Consider the following 16,721-nt stretch of genomic DNA (forward strand, 5'->3'; position numbering starts at 1 on the left):
TCAGGAATTCATAAACGATGTCCTTCGTGATTTGTTGCAGCAGTGCGTAGTGGTTTACCTGGATGACATCTTGGTTTACTACCTCCATGGAGTCCCATGTCCAGGATGTCAAGCAGGTGCTGAAACGATTGCGTGAGAACGGACTCTTTTGTAAACTCGAGAAGTGCGAGTTCCATCGATCCCAAGTTGCCTTTTTGGGCTACATAATTTCCGCGGAGGGATTTTCCATGGACCCTCAGAAGGTTGCGGCGGTTCTGCAGTGGCCTCGTCCCAATGGTCTTCGGCCCATTCAGCGCTTTCTGGGTTTTGCCAACTACTATCGGAAGTTCATCAGGAACTTCTCCACATTGGCAAAGCCTCTCTCTGACCTAACCAAGAAGGGGAGTAACCCTCACGAGTGGCCATCCGAGGCCATCATAGCTTTCGAGGCTCTGAAAGCCGCCTTTGCTTCGGCTCAGATTCTTTCGCATCCCAATCCTGGGTCGCCCTTCGTCCTCGAGGTTGATGCTTCCGAGACGGGAGTAGGGGCTCTCCTGTCTCAGCGTCGGTCGCCCGATGGACCCTTACTTCCCTGTGGGTTCTACTCCAGGAAGCTTTCCTCTGCAGAGTGCAACTACCAGATTGGAGATCGGGAGTTGTTGGTCATCATTCTGGCTCTCAAGGAATGGAGGCACCTGCTCGAGGGTTCCGCGGTTCCGGTCCTCATTCTTACCGATCACAAGAACCTGACTTATCTTTCGGAGGCCAAGAGATTGACACCCCGCCAGGCCAGATGGGCTCTGTTCTTGTCACGCTTCAACTATGTGGTTTCATATTTGCCTGGTTCCAAGAATGTCAGGGCTGATGCGTTATCACGGCAATACTCTGAGTTGTCCAGGGAAGACTCTGAGCCAATCTCACTTATACCTCCAGATCAGATCCTGGCTGCCATTCGCACCAGTCTGACCTCTCCTCTTGGGGAGCAGATTTTGGCGGCTCAAACTGATGCTCCTCCCCGGAAGCCGGAGGGTAGATGTTTCGTACCCGAGGGATTGCGCACCCGCCTGCTGCGTACCTACCATAACGCCAAAACTGCCGGGCATCCGGGGATGAACCAGCTGTGTTGGGTCGTCTCTCGCTTATTCTGGTGGCCAACCCTCCGTGCCGACATTGCCTCTTATGTAGCGGCATGTTCGAACTGTGCCCAGAATAAGTCTCCACGGCATCTCCCTTTGGGTCTTCTGCAACCCATTCCCAATGGGGCTCGTCCTTGGTCACATCTAGGGATGGACTTTATTGTAGACCTCCCGGTGTCTCGGGGTCATACGGTCATCCTCATGATCGTCGATCGGTTTTCCAAGATGTGCCATTGCATTCCACTCAGGAAATTACCAACAGTGCAAGAACTGGCCACGGTCTTTTCCAGGGAAATTTTTCGCCTGCATGGGTTACCTAAGGTGATTGTCTCGGACCGCGGGAGTCAGTTCGTGTCCAGATTCTGGCACGCCTTCTGCTCCCAGTTGGGTATTTGTCTCTCCTTTTCTTCAGCCTACCACCCGCAGTCCAATGGGGCTGCGGAGCGTTCCAATCAGGCCTTAGAACAATTCCTTCGCTGTTATATTTCAGACCATCAGGACGATTGGGCCGATCTCCTGCCTTGGGCAGAGTTTGCCAGGAACTCGGCAGTCAACTCCTCCTCCGGGATGTCTCCCTTCATGGCCAACTATGGGTTCCAACCCGCGGTATTACCTGAGAGGTTCTCACCACAGGACATTCCGGCTGTGGAAAACCATCTTGCTGCCCTGCGTTCTTCATGGGGGCAGATCCAGAGGGCCTTGAGGGACTCAGCTCAGCGCCAGAAGTTCCAGGCTGATCGCAGACAGTTGCCCGCTCCTTCATACCAGGTCGGCGATCGGGTGTGGTTGTCTACTCGCAACCTCAATCTTCGGGTGCCCACACCCAAACTAGCTCCCCGTTTTGTCGGTCCTTTCCGCATTCTCCGCAAAGTGAATCCGGTGGCCTATGCCCTTGCCCTTCCATCTGGGATGCGGATCTCCAATATCTCATGTTTCCCTGTTGAAACCTCTGATCTGCAATCGCTTCACTACCTCTCTTCCTCGGCCCCGTCCTGTCCGGGTTGACGGTCATGAGGAGTATGAGGTGAGCCGGATCCTGGACTCTCGATTGGTGCGCGGTCGATTACAGTTCCTGGTTCATTGGCGTGGTTATGGTCCCGAGGAGCGTTCCTGGGTTCCTTCCGCGGATGTCCATGCTCCTGCCCTCCTCCGCGCTTTTCATACCCGCTTTCCTCAGAAACCTTTTGTTGAGCCGCGGAGGGGGAGGGGCCCTTGAGGAGGAGGTACTGTCAAGGTCCTACCTTTTCCCTGAGGTTACGTTACGCCATGTGCTGGCGTCCATCTTGGATTCTGCTGTGCATGGTGGGAATCCTTTTATGCCTTCAGGTCTCTGTGGTCCATCCCCCAGAGGGGTGTGGCTGATGACATATAAGCCTGTGGCCCGCACATGCTCTTTGCACTTGTGTCTTGTGTCTTTGTGTTGCTATTACCCTGTTCTGACTCTCGTGACTCTCCTGGTATCTGATTCGGCTTGTGACTTGACTATTCTTTGTATTCTCCTTTGATCTGACCCTCTGTTGCTGAACCCGGCTCGTGACCTGTGATTCTCGTCTGCTGTCCTGTACTGTTTTGTCCTGTTGTTGTTGACCCGGCTTGTCTGACTACTCTTTTGTCTCTTCCACCAGCTACACGCCATTGGTGGCGGCCATTACCGCAGCTGAGGTGTCTCGGGGGCCGCGACCTGGTTCCTGGCTGCGTCAAGTCCATCCCCACCATCAGGGTCCCTGGTGAAGGGCAGCCTGGGACTTAGACTCCGCGCCCTGAGGGACTTCGGTCTGTGGGTGGTGGTTGTCGTCAGCCAGTGCGTTACATTGTTAGGCCTGCCTGTCCGTTCCTCAGCTCCTGCCCTGACACTAAGGAATGGGTGTCATGGCGGCACACAATGGCACTTTCAGTGGCGCCCAGAAGATAATCACATGCCATGCGCACAGGCTCAGACCGACCCACTGAAGGATCCTCCAATGGGCCCCTACTCTCTACAGAACACAAGCTGTAGAGGACAGCTCACTAGGCTGTCAATCAGAAAGCTTGGCCTGCGGCTCTGCACTGCAACCCACCCACCTCCATGAAGTTTTGAGGCCTGTCTGATGCCACAGGTGCTCGCCCTGTTTCCGAGTACCTGTATATGCACTCCTGTGGATATCATTCCATGAAGAAACTCAACCACCTACTCCTTTCCTCCTGCTAGACCAGGGGTGTCAATTGCGGGCCGTATCAACATTATGGTTTCCCTCAGAGGGCCGGATGTATCTGTAAGACTAGACATCCAGAGCACCCCACCCCCATTACATCAGATGTCAAGAATCCCGCACCCTCCCTAACATCACCGTGCACCCCCTTTGGGGGCAGAGCTGGAAAAAGCAGAAAGTGCAGGGTCTGGAGGAGGACCAGAGGAGGATTGGAATCAGTTGCCAGAGTCTGCTGAATGCTGAGACCAGGGGGAGGCAGAGATGAGTGGGTGCTGCGGCTGAGCTGAGAGGTGCAGGATTTGGCAGAGGAGTTCTACTCTCCTCTCTGCTGCCGACTGCTGAGACAAGGTGGGGGCAGAAACAAAGGGGTACCTGCAGGAGAAATGGCCTGGAGGGCCGGATTCGGCCCACGGGCCTACCTGTGTGCTAGAGGATCAGCCAGGTGCTGTAGGTAGGAAGGTTAAACCCCTGCAGAGCTGATGGTGCCAGAACTGGGGATATTTAAGGTCTAAAGGTGCAGGAACTGGGGAGATTTGAGGTCTAAAGGTGCAGGAACTGGGGTGATGTGAGGTCTAAAAATGCAGGAACTGGGGTGATGTGAGGTCTAAAAATGCAGGAACTGGGGTGATGTGAGGTCTAAAAATGCAGGAATTGGGGAGATATGAGGTCTAAAGGTGCAGGAATTGGGGAGATTTGAAGTCTAAAGGTGCAGGAACCGGGGGTCTAAAGGTGCAGGAACTGGGGTGATGTGAGGTCTAAAGGTGCAGGAACTGGGGTGATGTGAGGTCTAAAGGTGCAGGAACTGGGGTGATGTGAGGTCTAAAAATGCAGGAACTGGGGTGATGTGAGGTCTAAAAATGCAGGAACTGGGGTGATGTGAGGTCTAAAAATGCAGGAATTGGGGAGATATGAGGTCTAAAGGTGCAGGAATTGGGGAGATTTGAAGTCTAAAGGTGCAGGAACCGGGGGTCTAAAGGTGCAGGAACTGGGGTGATGTGAGGTCTAAAGGTGCAGGAACTGGGGTGATGTGAGGTCTAAAGGTGCAGGAATTGGGGAGATTTGAAGTCTAAAGGTGCAGGAACTGGGGTGATGTGAGGTCTAAAAATGCAGGAACTGGGGAGATTTGAGGTCTAAAGGTGCAGTAACTGGGGTGATGTGAGGTCTAAAAATGCAGGAACTGGGGTGATGTGAGGTATAAAGGTGCAGGAATTTGGGAGATTTGAGGTCTAAAGGTGCAGGAATTGGGGAGATTTGAGGTCTAAAGGTGCAGGAATTGGGAAGATTTGAGGTCTAAAGGTGCAGGAACTGGGGAGATTTGTGGTCTAAAGGTGCAGGAACTGGGGAGATTTGTGGTCTAAAGGTGCAGGAACTGGGGAGATTTGAGATCTAAAGGTGCAGGAAATGGGGAGATGTGAGGTCTAAAAATGCAGGAACTGGGGTGATGTGAGGTATAAAGGTGCAGGAATTGGGGAGATTTGAGGTCTAAAGGTGCAGGAATTGGGGAGATTTGAGGTCTAAAGGTGCAGGAATTGGGGAGATTTGAGGTCTAAAGGTGCAGGAACTGGGGAGATTTGTGGTCTAAAGGTGCAGGAACTGGGGAGATTTGAGATCTAAAGGTGCAGGAAATGGGGAGATTTGAGGTCTAAAGGTGCAGGAACTGGGGTGATGTGAGGTCTAAAGGTGCAGGAACTGGGGTGATGTGAGGTCTAAAGGTGCAGGAACTGGGGTGGTGTGAGGTCTAAAGGTGCATGAATTGGGGTGATGTGAGGTCTAAAGGTGCATGAATTGGGGTAATGTGAGGTCTAAAGGTGCAGGAACTGGGGTGATGTGAGGTCTAAAAATGCAGGAATTGGGGAGATTTGAAGTCTAAAGGTGCAGGAACTGGGGAGATTTGAGGTCTAAAGGTGCAGGAACTGGGGTGATGTGAGGTCTAAAGGTGCAGGAACTGGGGTGATGTGAGGTCTAAAGGTGCAGGAACTGGGGTGATGCGAGGTCTAAAAAAGCAGGAATTGGGGAGATTTGAGGTCTAAAGGTGCAGGAATTGGGGAGATTTGAAGTCTAAAGGTGCAGGAACTGGGGAGATTTGAGGTCTAAAGGTGCAGGAACTGGGGTGATGTGAGGTCTAAAGGTGCAGGAACTGGGGTGATGTGAGGTCTAAAGGTGCAGGAACTGGGGTGATGTGAGGTCTAAAGGTGCAGGAACTGGGGTGATGTGAGGTCTAAAGGTGCAGGAATTGGGGAGATTTGAGGTCTAAAGGTGCAGGAACTGGGGTGATGTGAGGTCTAAAAATGCAGGAATTGGGGAGATTTGAGGTCTAAAGGTGCAGGAATTGGGGAGATTTGAAGTCTAAAGGTGCAGGAACTGGGGAGATTTGAGGTCTAAAGGTGGAGGAACTGGGGTTATGTGAGGTCTAAAGGTGCAGGAACTGGGGTGGTGTGAGGTCTAAAGGTGCAGGAACTGGGGTGATGTGAGGTCTAAAGGTGCAGGAACTGGGGTGATGTGAGGTCTAAAAATGCAGGAACTGGGGAGATTTGAGGTCTAAAGGTGCAGGAACTGGGGTGATGCGAGGTCTAAAAATGCAGGAACTGGGGTGATGTGAGATCTAAAGGTGCAGGAACTGGGGTGATGTGAGATCTAAAGGTGCAGGAACTGGGGAGATTTGAGGTCTAAAGGTGCAGGAATTGAGGAGATTTGAGATCTAAAGGTGCAGGAACTGGGGTGGTGTGAGGTCTAAAGGTGCAGGAACTGGGGTGGTGTGAGGTCTAAAGGTGCAGGAACTGGGGTGATGTGAGGTCTACGGCACACCTTTCCGGCACGCCAGTTTTCTAACGCTTGTAAATGGACACTTAGTCTTTGCTCACACCGAATCCGACTTTGAAATTTGTGTGAATTGAAGGGAAGTTGCACAATTTCAAAGTCAGATATCAGTCCAACTTCAGGTGCGACTTGGAAGACATCTGTGTGACTTCATGGACGTCGCACTTGAACCTGCAAAAAGTAGCGCAAGTACTTTAAAATGGGTGTGACTCCAACGGAGTCCGAGTCGCACAGATATGACCGCTTCCATTGCAGACAAGAGGGTGCGACTTGTCATGCGATCTGAAACGATCAAATCCCACAAGTCGCACCGGTGTAACCGGGGCTTAATATGGAGAAGGTTGCTGATCTCGGCTTTAAATAATACATGTACGAGACGTCCAGAAGGAAAAGGGTCCAGACACAACTCACGGTAAAGTGCAGGTACATCCTCCAGAGCAGCACACACCGGGATCCACGCTCCGTGCCCACACAGTGCTCAAACAAGGCCTTGATCCGGTTGGACAGTCCGGTCTCCGGCAGTAGTGTGTGCACCTCTCCCATATCCACCCTGCAAAACACAGAGACAGCCTCAAATCCTACAGCCCTGTGTGTTCCCAAAATGTATTTCATTTATCAAGGGGGGGGGGGACTGGCACATTTCAGACCGTTGAATATATAATATCTGAAAGTCAATAACAAAACACATTATAGACAACTGAGCAGAAGTATAACTAAAAATTAAATCTGTGACGTCATCACGCATACCGAGAGCACGTGATCCTTGTTTAAGATCTCAGTTACCAGTGTGCGGTGAGACGGTCACTAGCTGCTGTGGTCGGCGGCCATTTTATTGGAAGTATATATACAATGTGCATTATCATGTTACTCAATGCGAGTGCTTCTCTTAAGTGGGGTTTTCTACGGCAATAAATGATTGTTTTCACGGTATCACGCTACATGGCGGGTTTATTTTGCCCATATGGAATCGAGATTTCCCAATCTGAAATGAGGAGGAGATCGCAGTATGAGATTCTAATACTCTATTGATTGGAGGTCCTTTTGGGCTGCTGCCTGATTATCAAGTTCGAGATTTCACAACCATTCATTGTTAACCTCTTGGCGCCTCCCGGCCCTTTAAGAGTTTAAGAAGCCAGGAGGCGGGCGGGGTTTTAGGGTCATGTGACCGCCGTGATTCGCCGTCACATGATCGGAAAAGGTCCCGATCGCAAGGGGAGATCGGGACCTGTGAGTCACGGACATGTGCGCTGGGAGCGCGCACTCTCAGCACATATGTGTATTTTCTAATGGCGCGCAAATATGCGGCCATTCGGCATAAAGGCCCAGACGCCGGGAGGTCGCATATTTGCGTGCGCTCGGCGTCAAGGGGTTAAGGAAATTGATTGAATTCCTACTCATTTTCCACTGAATCCAATGGGGTGTTAATGACTGCAGGATCACATGGACGGTGGATCGCTTGGTCTTACAGAGACACTTACCACTGGAATGAATTGAACTTTTCACGTTATACTTTTATTTATTATTTTTTTTGGTGGAAGTTTTTTTTCTCTTGTTTATCCTTCTATATTAATTGGATATTGTGTTTTGACATAGCGCTGTTTATGTGTACTTTTCTTAGGCACGGGGTGGTCTTCCCCCCACCCCATGCCCCCCCATCACCACTAACAACGCCACCATCTCTCCCACACCACATGCCAAAGTCCTGGGTGTCACCCTGGACTCCCACCTCTCCTTCCTACCCCACGTCCAACTGCTATCTAGATCTTGTAGGCTCCACCTCCGCAACATCTCCAAGATACGCACGTTCCTCACCCCGGACACCACCAAACAACTCGTACACTCCCTCATCATCTCACGCCTGGACTACTGCAACTCCCTCCTCACCGGCCTACCCAAACGAACGCTATCCCCACTCCAGTCTATCCTGAACTCAGCGGCCAGACTCATCCACCTCACCAACCGCTCCACATCCGCCACCCCCCTCTGCCAATCCCTTCACTGGCTCCCGATTGCCCAACGCATCAAGTTCAAGCTGCTAACTCTGACCTACAAAGCCATTCACAACGCCGCCCCAACCTACATAACTGACCTGATACCCAAATACCAACCTACCCGTGCCCTCCGCTCCTCACAGGACCTCCTACTCTCTAGCTCCCTGGTCTCCTCCTCCCACGCCCGATTGCAGGACTTCTCTAGGACTTCCCCCATCCTCTGGAACTCCCTACCCCAATCCATCAGAATGTCACCTACCCTCCTCACCTTCAGGCGCACCCTGAAAACCCTCCTCTTCAGGGAAGCCTACCCCAACCTCTCCTAACACCCGACCTCACAACCAACCTCCTTCATTCCACCCACCACTCCATCCCCAACAGCCATTTCCTCCTGTACCACCTTCCCCTCCCTCCTAGATTGTAAGCTGGAAAGAGCAGGGCCCTCGAACCCCTCATGTATTGTATTGTTACTGTCTTGTCTCATGTTCTGTCCCCCTTGCTATTGTACAGCGCTGAGCAAACCCTTTGGCGCTATATAAATACTGTATAATAATAATATAAAGTATAACTAAAGGCAAAACGTTTTTTTTAGTTTTGGATAGAGTGGAGCGGTATTAGAACACGTGTTAGGTTTTTATTTCTCGATTTGTCCTGTTCAAGTAAAAAAAAAAAAAAAAAAAATATCACACATTTTGGGTTGTCCCCAGAAAAGTAATAGAGGGGAAATCTTCCAATGGGGACACTAGTTCTGGTGACCTGGGGATCCCCTAGAAATTCCCTTAACCCCTCTGTGCCGGCGCCTCCTGGCCCGTTAAGGGTTCCAGAAGCCGGGAGGCGGGGCACTGGTTTAGGGTCATGTGACCGCCGTGATTCGCGGTCACATGATCAGGAAAGGTCCTGATTTTAGATTTTGTTAAGGGGGGGGGGGAGAAATAAGGCAAATATAGGAAATGAGTGTATAATTTTGTTTTTGCTGTTATACAAATGTAAAGAATTTATACTGTGGATCTTAACTTTCCTAATATTTTGAAAATTAATAAATATTTAAATTAAAAAAAAAAAAAAGGAAAGGTCCCGATTGGAAATCGGGACCTTTCCGTGAGTACCGAATGTGTGTGCTGGGAGCGTGCAGGACGTGCGCTCTCAGCACATACAGTCATGGCCGAAATTGTTGGCACCCTTGATATTTTTCCTGAAAATCAAGTATTTCACACAAAAAAGGTATTGCATTAACACATGTTTTGCTATACACATGTTTATTCCCTTTGTATGTATTGGAACAAATATAAAACAGAGGCAGAAAAGCAAATATGACATAATGTCACACAAAACCCCAAAAATGGGCTGGACAAAAGTATTGGCACCCTTAACTTAATATTTGGTTGCACACCCTTTGGAAAACATAACTGAAATCAGTCGCTTCCTATAACCATCAATAAGCTTCTGACACCTCTCACCCGGAATTTTGGACCACTCTTCCTTTGCAAACAGCTCCAGGTCTCTCTTATTGGAAGGACACCTTTTCCCAACAGCAATTTTAAGATCTCTCCACAGGTGTTCAATGGGATTTAGATCTGGGCTCATTGCTGGCCACTTCAGAACTCTCCAGCGCTTCTTTGCCATCCATTTCTGAGTGCTTTTTGACGTATGTTTGGGGTCATTGTCCTGCTGGAAGACCCAGGATCTTGGACGCAAACCCAGCTTTCTGACACTGGGCCCTACAGTGCGACCCAAAATCCTTTGGTAATCCTCAGATTTCATGATGCCTTGCACACAGTCAAGGCACCCAGTGCCAGAGGCAGCAAAACAACCCCAAAACATCATTGAACCTCCACCATATTTTACCGTAGGTACTGTGTTTTGTTCTTTGTAGGCCTCATTCCGTTTTCGGTAAACAGTAGAATGATGTGCTTTACCGAAAAGCTCTATCTTGGTCTCATCTGTCCACAAGACGTTTTCCCAGAAGGCTTTTGGCTTACTCAAGTACATTTTGGCAAACTGTAGTCTTGCTTTTTTATGTCTCTGTGTCAGCAGTGGGGTCCTCCTGGGTCTCCTGCCATAGCGTTTCATTTCATTTAAATGTCGACGGATAGTTCGCGCTGACACTGATGCTCCCTGAGCCTGCAGGACAGCTTGAATGTCTTTGGAACATGTTTGGGGCTGCTTATCCACCATCCGGACTATTCTGCGTTGCAATCTTTCATCAATTTTCCTCATCCGTCCACGACCAGGGAGATTAGCTACAGTGCCATGGGTTGCAAACTTCTTGATAATGTTGCGCACTGTGGACAAAGGCAAATCTAGTTCTCTGGAGATGGACTTGTAACCTTGAGATTGTTGATATTTTGCCACAATTTTGGTTCTCAGGTCCTCAGACAGTTCTCGTCTCCTCTTTCTGTTGTCCATGCTTAGTGTGGCACAGACAGACACACAATGCAAAGGTTAAGTGAACGTCTCTCCTTTTTATCTGCTTTCAGGTGTGATTTCTATATTGCCCACACCTGTTACTTGCCCCAGGTGAGTTTACAGGAGCATCACATGCTTGTAACATTCTTATTTATCCGCAGTTGTGAAAGGGTGCCAATACTTTTGTCCAGCCCATTTTTGGAGGTTTGTGTGACATTATGTCGAATTTGCTTTCTTTCCTCCCTTTTTTTGTTTTGTCCCAATACACACAAAGGGAATAAACATGTGTATAGCAAAACATGTGTTAATGCAATACGTTTCGTGAGAAATACATGATTTCCTGGAGAAATATCAAGGGTGCCAACAATTTCGGCCATGACTGTATGTTTTTTTTTAATAGAACGCAAATGTGCAGCCGCTCAGTGTCTAGGCCCAGACGCCGGGACGCCGCACAGAGATTTACTCTCACTTCCTGTTTGGCTATGGGACAGGAAGTGAAGAGAATTCTACAATGGGACATAGGTGGTGCACAAAAAAAAGAAAAAAATCTGACAGCCCTCCTTTTCTCTATTCAAAATGAAAAAAAAAGTTTTTCCCATAGTTCTACTCTAAGCAAAGGAGGATCTTTACTGACTGTATCCTTGTCTAAGAGACGAATTCATGGAAACTGGAAGAAAGAAATAAGGACGATAAAACACCGTGTCAGAATACCAGGCTGGCCGCTCAGCTCTTCTCTGCAGCAGGACCTTACCTATTCCTCTGTCCAGCGCTGTAGTCTCCCCGCGCCGGCATCTTTAGTGTGGGAACCCGGCTGTGACAGCTGGGTGCCCACTGCGCATGCTCGAGAAGCTCTGTGCTTTGTGAATGGCCCAGCGTTTTCTGGCACCTGTCATGTGTCCCAGAAGACGCCGGGCCATTCACAAAGCACAGAGCTTCTCGCGCATGCGCAGTGGGCACCCAGCTGTCACAGCCGGGTGACCACACTAAAGGGAGGACAACTCCGTGGAAGTGAGAGCGGGTACCTGTTAAATTCAGGTACCTGCTCCCCCTCCCTCCCCAAAGTTCCACAGTCTCTGGTCATCTCCTGTACTGTCTACAGTCTCTGGTCATCTGTACTATGTCCGCAGTCTCTGGTCATCTCCTGTACTATGTCTGCAGTCTCTGGTCATCTCCTGTACTATGTCTGCAGTCTCTGGTCATCTCCTGTACTATGTCTGCAGTCTCTGGTCATCTCCTGTACTATGTCTGCAGTCTCTGGTCATCTCCTGTACTATGTCTGCAGTCTCTGGTCATCCCCTGTACTGTGTCCGCAGTCTCTGGTCATCTCCTGTGCTGTGTCCGCAGTCTCCGGTCATCTCCTGTGCTGTGTCCGCAGTCTCCGGTCATCTCCTGTACTATGTCCGCAGTCTCTGGTCCTTCTCCTGTACCATGTCCGCAGTCTCTGGTCCTTCTCCTGTACCATGTCCGCAGTCTCTGGTCATCTCCTGTACTGCGTCCGCAGTCTCTGGTCATCTCCTGTACTGCGTCCGCAGTCTCTGGTCATCTCCTGTACTGTGTCCGCAGTCTCTGGTCATCCCCTGTACTATGTCCGCAGTCTCTGGTCATCTCCTGTACTGTGTCCGCAGTCTCTGGTCATCTCCTGTACTGTGTCCGCAGTCTCTGGTCATCCCCTGTACTATGTCCGCAGTCTCTGGTCATCTCCTGTACTGTGTCCGCAGTCTCTGGTCATCTCCTGTACTATGTCCGCAGTCTCTGGTCATCCCCTGTACTATGTCCGCAGTCTCTGGTCATCTCCTGTACTGTGTCCGCAGTCTCCGGTCATCTCCTGTACTGTGTCCGCAGTCTCTGGTCATCTCCTGTACTGTGTCCGCAGTCTCTGGTCATCTCCTGTACTGTGTCCGCAGTCTCTGGTCATCTCCTGTACTGTGTCCGCAGTCTCTGGTCATCTCCTGTACTGTGTCCGCAGTCTCTGGTCATCTCCTGTACTGTGTCCGCAGTCTCTGGTCATCTCCTGTACTATGTCCGCAGTCTCTGGTCATCCCCTGTACTATGTCCGCAGTCTCTGGTCATCTCCTGTACCATGTCTGCAGTCTCTGGTCATCTCCTGTACTGTGCCATGCCTAGGCAAATGATGTCATACATTGGGGCAGCACAGTGGCTAAATGGTAAATATATACGTGGGCTTTAAAGTGAAAATCAAGTTAATATTTTGATTGTTAGTGCTTCAATTCTAGGCAATAAAAACATGTCAGAGCCCTAAACCCCTTCCCAGCTCTTTAAAAAAAAAAAAAAAAAAAAAAATGGTAAGCAGTATGTGGAGCAGGTATAATGTAGTAATAAGGAGTATCTGTTATTGCCGTACAGAGAAGGCAGCGATCTTCTAATCTGAAGCAAGTCATGCCTGCCTCCAATACAACAGATTCATTTAGTACATCAGACTAGGTCAGGGGTAGGCCCACCTGCGGCTCTCTAGCTGTCGTGGAACTACATTTCCCATGAGGCATTGCAAAGATTACAAAACGGACAGTTACAGCTATGACTTGCAGAGGCATGATGGAACTTGTAGTCCTGCGGATCTCAGGTTACCTACCCCTGGACTAGGGTGATGAAAGGCCCCGGTTACCTTTGAACAGAATCCAGCAGCTTCTTCCTATCCTCCTCCGCCCAAATGGCAAATAGATATGGCTCCAGGGCATCCGACGTCCTCCTGATCCCATCGATGAACCTCCTGGCTTTGCTGATATTGTGAGACCTGCTCTCGGTCTGGATGTAGGATCTCCACAAGGCGCTGTTGTTCGGATACAGACGTAAAGCCTCCGACAATGCGTCCCTGAGAGGTCCCCGCGGGTACACGCTAACCTTCATATGATGTGTGAGCAAATTGATTTGCATCAACCTGACAGCCTGCAGAGGGCTGTACGAGTCCTGTGATTCTCCACACCCAGCCGTAGGGGGTGACAGTGAGCCGGCGACCTCCCTGAACACTGTAACAGCAGCCTCCACGCCCGTGGTGAGATACTGGAAAAGTGCATAACACCCCGGTAAGGTGACCAGCGACGCCGATGGCGGCAAATTCAAGCTGTCCTGTACGGCACGCTCGTAGGTTTTTCGCGCTTTCAAAATATTAATAGCCTGAGGAGGTCCACTATAGGGTTTGTAGGGAGAACTTTCTGCCAGGGTGGTGAGTACATGGACCGCTCGAGACCCGCCACCCCCCTCCAATGGGTCCATAATCCCCCCTTCCAGTTCCGCATACAGCAAACAGAGGCTGCAGAGTTCTTGGTCCTTTAACCCTTTGCCTCCTGCCAGACCGATCGCAGCATCAAACACCTTCCTGGCCTCCTCTGTGTTCCCCAGCAGCCACTCCAGGAGGGCGTACTCCTTCCACAGCGCCAGGCTGTTCCGGTTCCATGGCTCTTTCAGCAGACTTTTGGCAAGTCTTTTACTTCTCTTCCCCTGGGATTTAAGCTGCTTTTTCCTCTGCGTTTGAATACAACGGACAACCTGAAACGGCAAAGACAATAACATGACCCAGAAGTCAGATACTCGCTGATGGAAAAGGGAAAAAAAAACAAGAGCAAGCTAGACATGGATATGTACCAAGAGTTCCAGATGGTGGGTCTGAAAAATCTGTATTAAAAAGGGACCCTGTCATTACCACAGACTGTTTAGCCCTGGTTCACATATGTGCGTTCCTGCGGGCCGTGTGTTGTGCGGACACGAGAGCCCATTCATTTGAATGAACTCCCGTGCCCCGGGACACGCAGGGAAGAAGTCCTTGCACTTCTCCGGAAACCGAAGCCTGCACGGGAACCTCGATTCCCAGTGTGGTTGCAATTTCCAGTGTGGGAGGCGTGCCATTAGAATTATTAACACCCGCCCGCGGGTCCGCATTCTTCTGTGTGGGTTGTGCGGCTGCATGGATTTTTGTGCGGATCCGCCGCGGCACCACCCACATATATGTGAACCTAGCCTTAATGTGTTACTAAACCAAGGACATGGCATCCACTGTGCCCGCCCTCCCCGGACCCCGCGTCCGCCCTCCCCGGACCCGGCGTTCGCTATACCCGCCCTCCCCGGACCCGGCGTTCGCTATACCCGCCCTCCCCGGACCCGGCGTTCGCTATACCCGCCCTCCCCGGACCCGGCGTTCACTATACCCGCCCTCCCCGGACCCGGCGTTCACTATACCCGCCCTCCCCGGACCCGGCGTTCACTATACCCGCCCTCCCCGGACCCGGCGTTCACTATACCCGCCCTCCCCGGACCCGGCGTTCCCTATACCCGCCCTCCCCGGACCCGGCGTTCCCTATACCCGCCCTCCCCGGACCCGGCGTTCGCTATACCCGCCCTCCCCGGACCCGGCGTTCGCTATACCCGCCCTCCCCGGACCCGGCGTTCGCTATACCCGCCCTCCCCGGACCCGGCGTTCGCTATACCCGCCCTCCCCGGACCCGGCGTTCGCTATACCCGCCCTCCCCGGACCCGGCGTTCGCTATACCCGCCCTCCCCGGACCCGGCGTTCGCTATACCCGCCCTCCCCGGACCCGGCGTTCGCTATACCCGCCCTCCCCGGACCCGGCGTTCGCTATACCCGCCCTCCCCGGACCCGGCGTTCGCTATACCCGCCCTCCCCGGACCCGGCGTTCGCTATACCCGCCCTCCCCGGACCCGGCGTTCGCTATACCCGCCCTCCCCGGACCCGGCGTTCGCTATACCCGCCCTCCCCGGACCCGGCGTTCACTATACCCGCCCTCCCCGGACCCGGCGTTCACTATACCCGCCCTCCCCGGACCCGGCGTTCACTATACCCGCCCTCCCCGGACCCGGCGTTCACTATACCCGCCCTCCCCGGACCCGGCGTTCACTATACCCGCCCTCCCCGGACCCGGCGTTCACTATACCCGCCCTCCCCGGACCCGGCGTTCACTATACCCGCCCTCCCCGGACCCGGCGTTCACTATACCCGCCCTCCCCGGACCCGGCGTTCACTATACCCGCCCTCCCCGGACCCCGCATTCACAATATCCGCTCTCCCCTGACCCCGCATTCACTATATCCGGTCCCCGGACCCCGCATTCGCTATAGCCACTCTCCCCGGACCCTGCATTCACTATATCCGCTCTTTCTGGAACCCGCATTCACTGTATCCGCTCTCCCCGGACCCCGCATTCACTATATCCGCTCTCCCCGGACCCCGCATTCACTATATCCGCTCTTTCTGGAACCCGCATTCACTATATCCGCTCTCCCTGGACCCCGCATTCACTATATCCACTCTTCCCAGACCCCGCATTCACTATATCCGTTCTCCCCGGACCCCGCATTCACTATATCCTCTCCCCGGACCCCGCATTCACTATATCCGCTCTCCCTGGACCCCGCATTCACTATATCCGCTCTCCCCGGACCCCGCATTCACTATATCCGCTCTCCCCGGACCCCGCATTCACTATATCCGCTCTCCCCGGACCCTGCATTCACTATATCTGCTCTCCCCGGACCCTGCATTCACTAAATCCGCTCTCCCCGGACCCCGCATTCACTATATCCACTCTGCCCGGACCCCGCATTCACTATATCCGCTCTCCCCGGACCCCGCATTCACTATATCCACTCTGCCCGGACCCCGCATTCACTATATCCGCTCTCCCCGGACCCCGCATCCATTATATCCACTCTGCCCGGACCCCGCATTCACTATATCCGCTCTCCCCGGACCCTGCATTCACTATATCTGGTCTCCCCGGACCCCGCATTCACTATATCCGCTCTCCCCGAACCCCGCATTCACTATATCCGCTCTCCCCGGACCCCGCATTCACTATATCCGCTCTCCCCAGACCCCGCATTCACTATATCCGCTCTCCCCGGACCCCGCATTCACTATATCCGCTCTCCCACAGTACACTACAACATGGAAATGCAATTACTTCAGTAAATATAAACTGCAAAATACCTTTTCTCATCAGCAGTATATAGCAGTCTTGACTTCTATCAGTGTCCAGCAGAGCAATAGTTAAAGCTTGTAGGAGGAGTTTTCATTCTCCCGATTGCCCTATGAGGCTGCAGGACCTTTGACTCTCTGCCTGGACAGTGCTGAATAGCCCTGTGCTGATCACATGCACCCGCCCAAGAAAAAAAAACAAACAAAAAACTCTCTAGCAATACACACCAAACTGAGCATGTGCAGCTTGTCCCCA

At 51.9% G+C, this 16,721-nt stretch overlaps 1 protein-coding gene across 1 annotated transcript in view; it reads right to left on the bottom strand.

The window, feature by feature from the left end:
* Positions 1-16,721, bottom strand: part of NRDE2 (NRDE-2, necessary for RNA interference, domain containing) — a 39,962-nt gene that overhangs the window by 8,118 nt on the left and 15,123 nt on the right. The window contains exons 4-5 of the mRNA XM_089661660.1: positions 13,142-14,022; positions 6,533-6,671 (exon numbers count right to left, since the gene is read on the bottom strand). Of these exons, the coding sequence (XP_089517786.1) occupies positions 6,533-6,671; positions 13,142-14,022 (1,020 nt within the window). The remainder of the gene's footprint in view (positions 1-6,532; positions 6,672-13,141; positions 14,023-16,721) is intronic.

Source organism: Staurois parvus, unplaced genomic scaffold, assembly GCF_062004578.1.
Source record: "Staurois parvus isolate SC_StPar_1 unplaced genomic scaffold, SC_StPar_1.0 ptg001362l, whole genome shotgun sequence".
In the NCBI taxonomy this organism is placed as follows: domain Eukaryota; kingdom Metazoa; phylum Chordata; class Amphibia; order Anura; family Ranidae; genus Staurois; species Staurois parvus.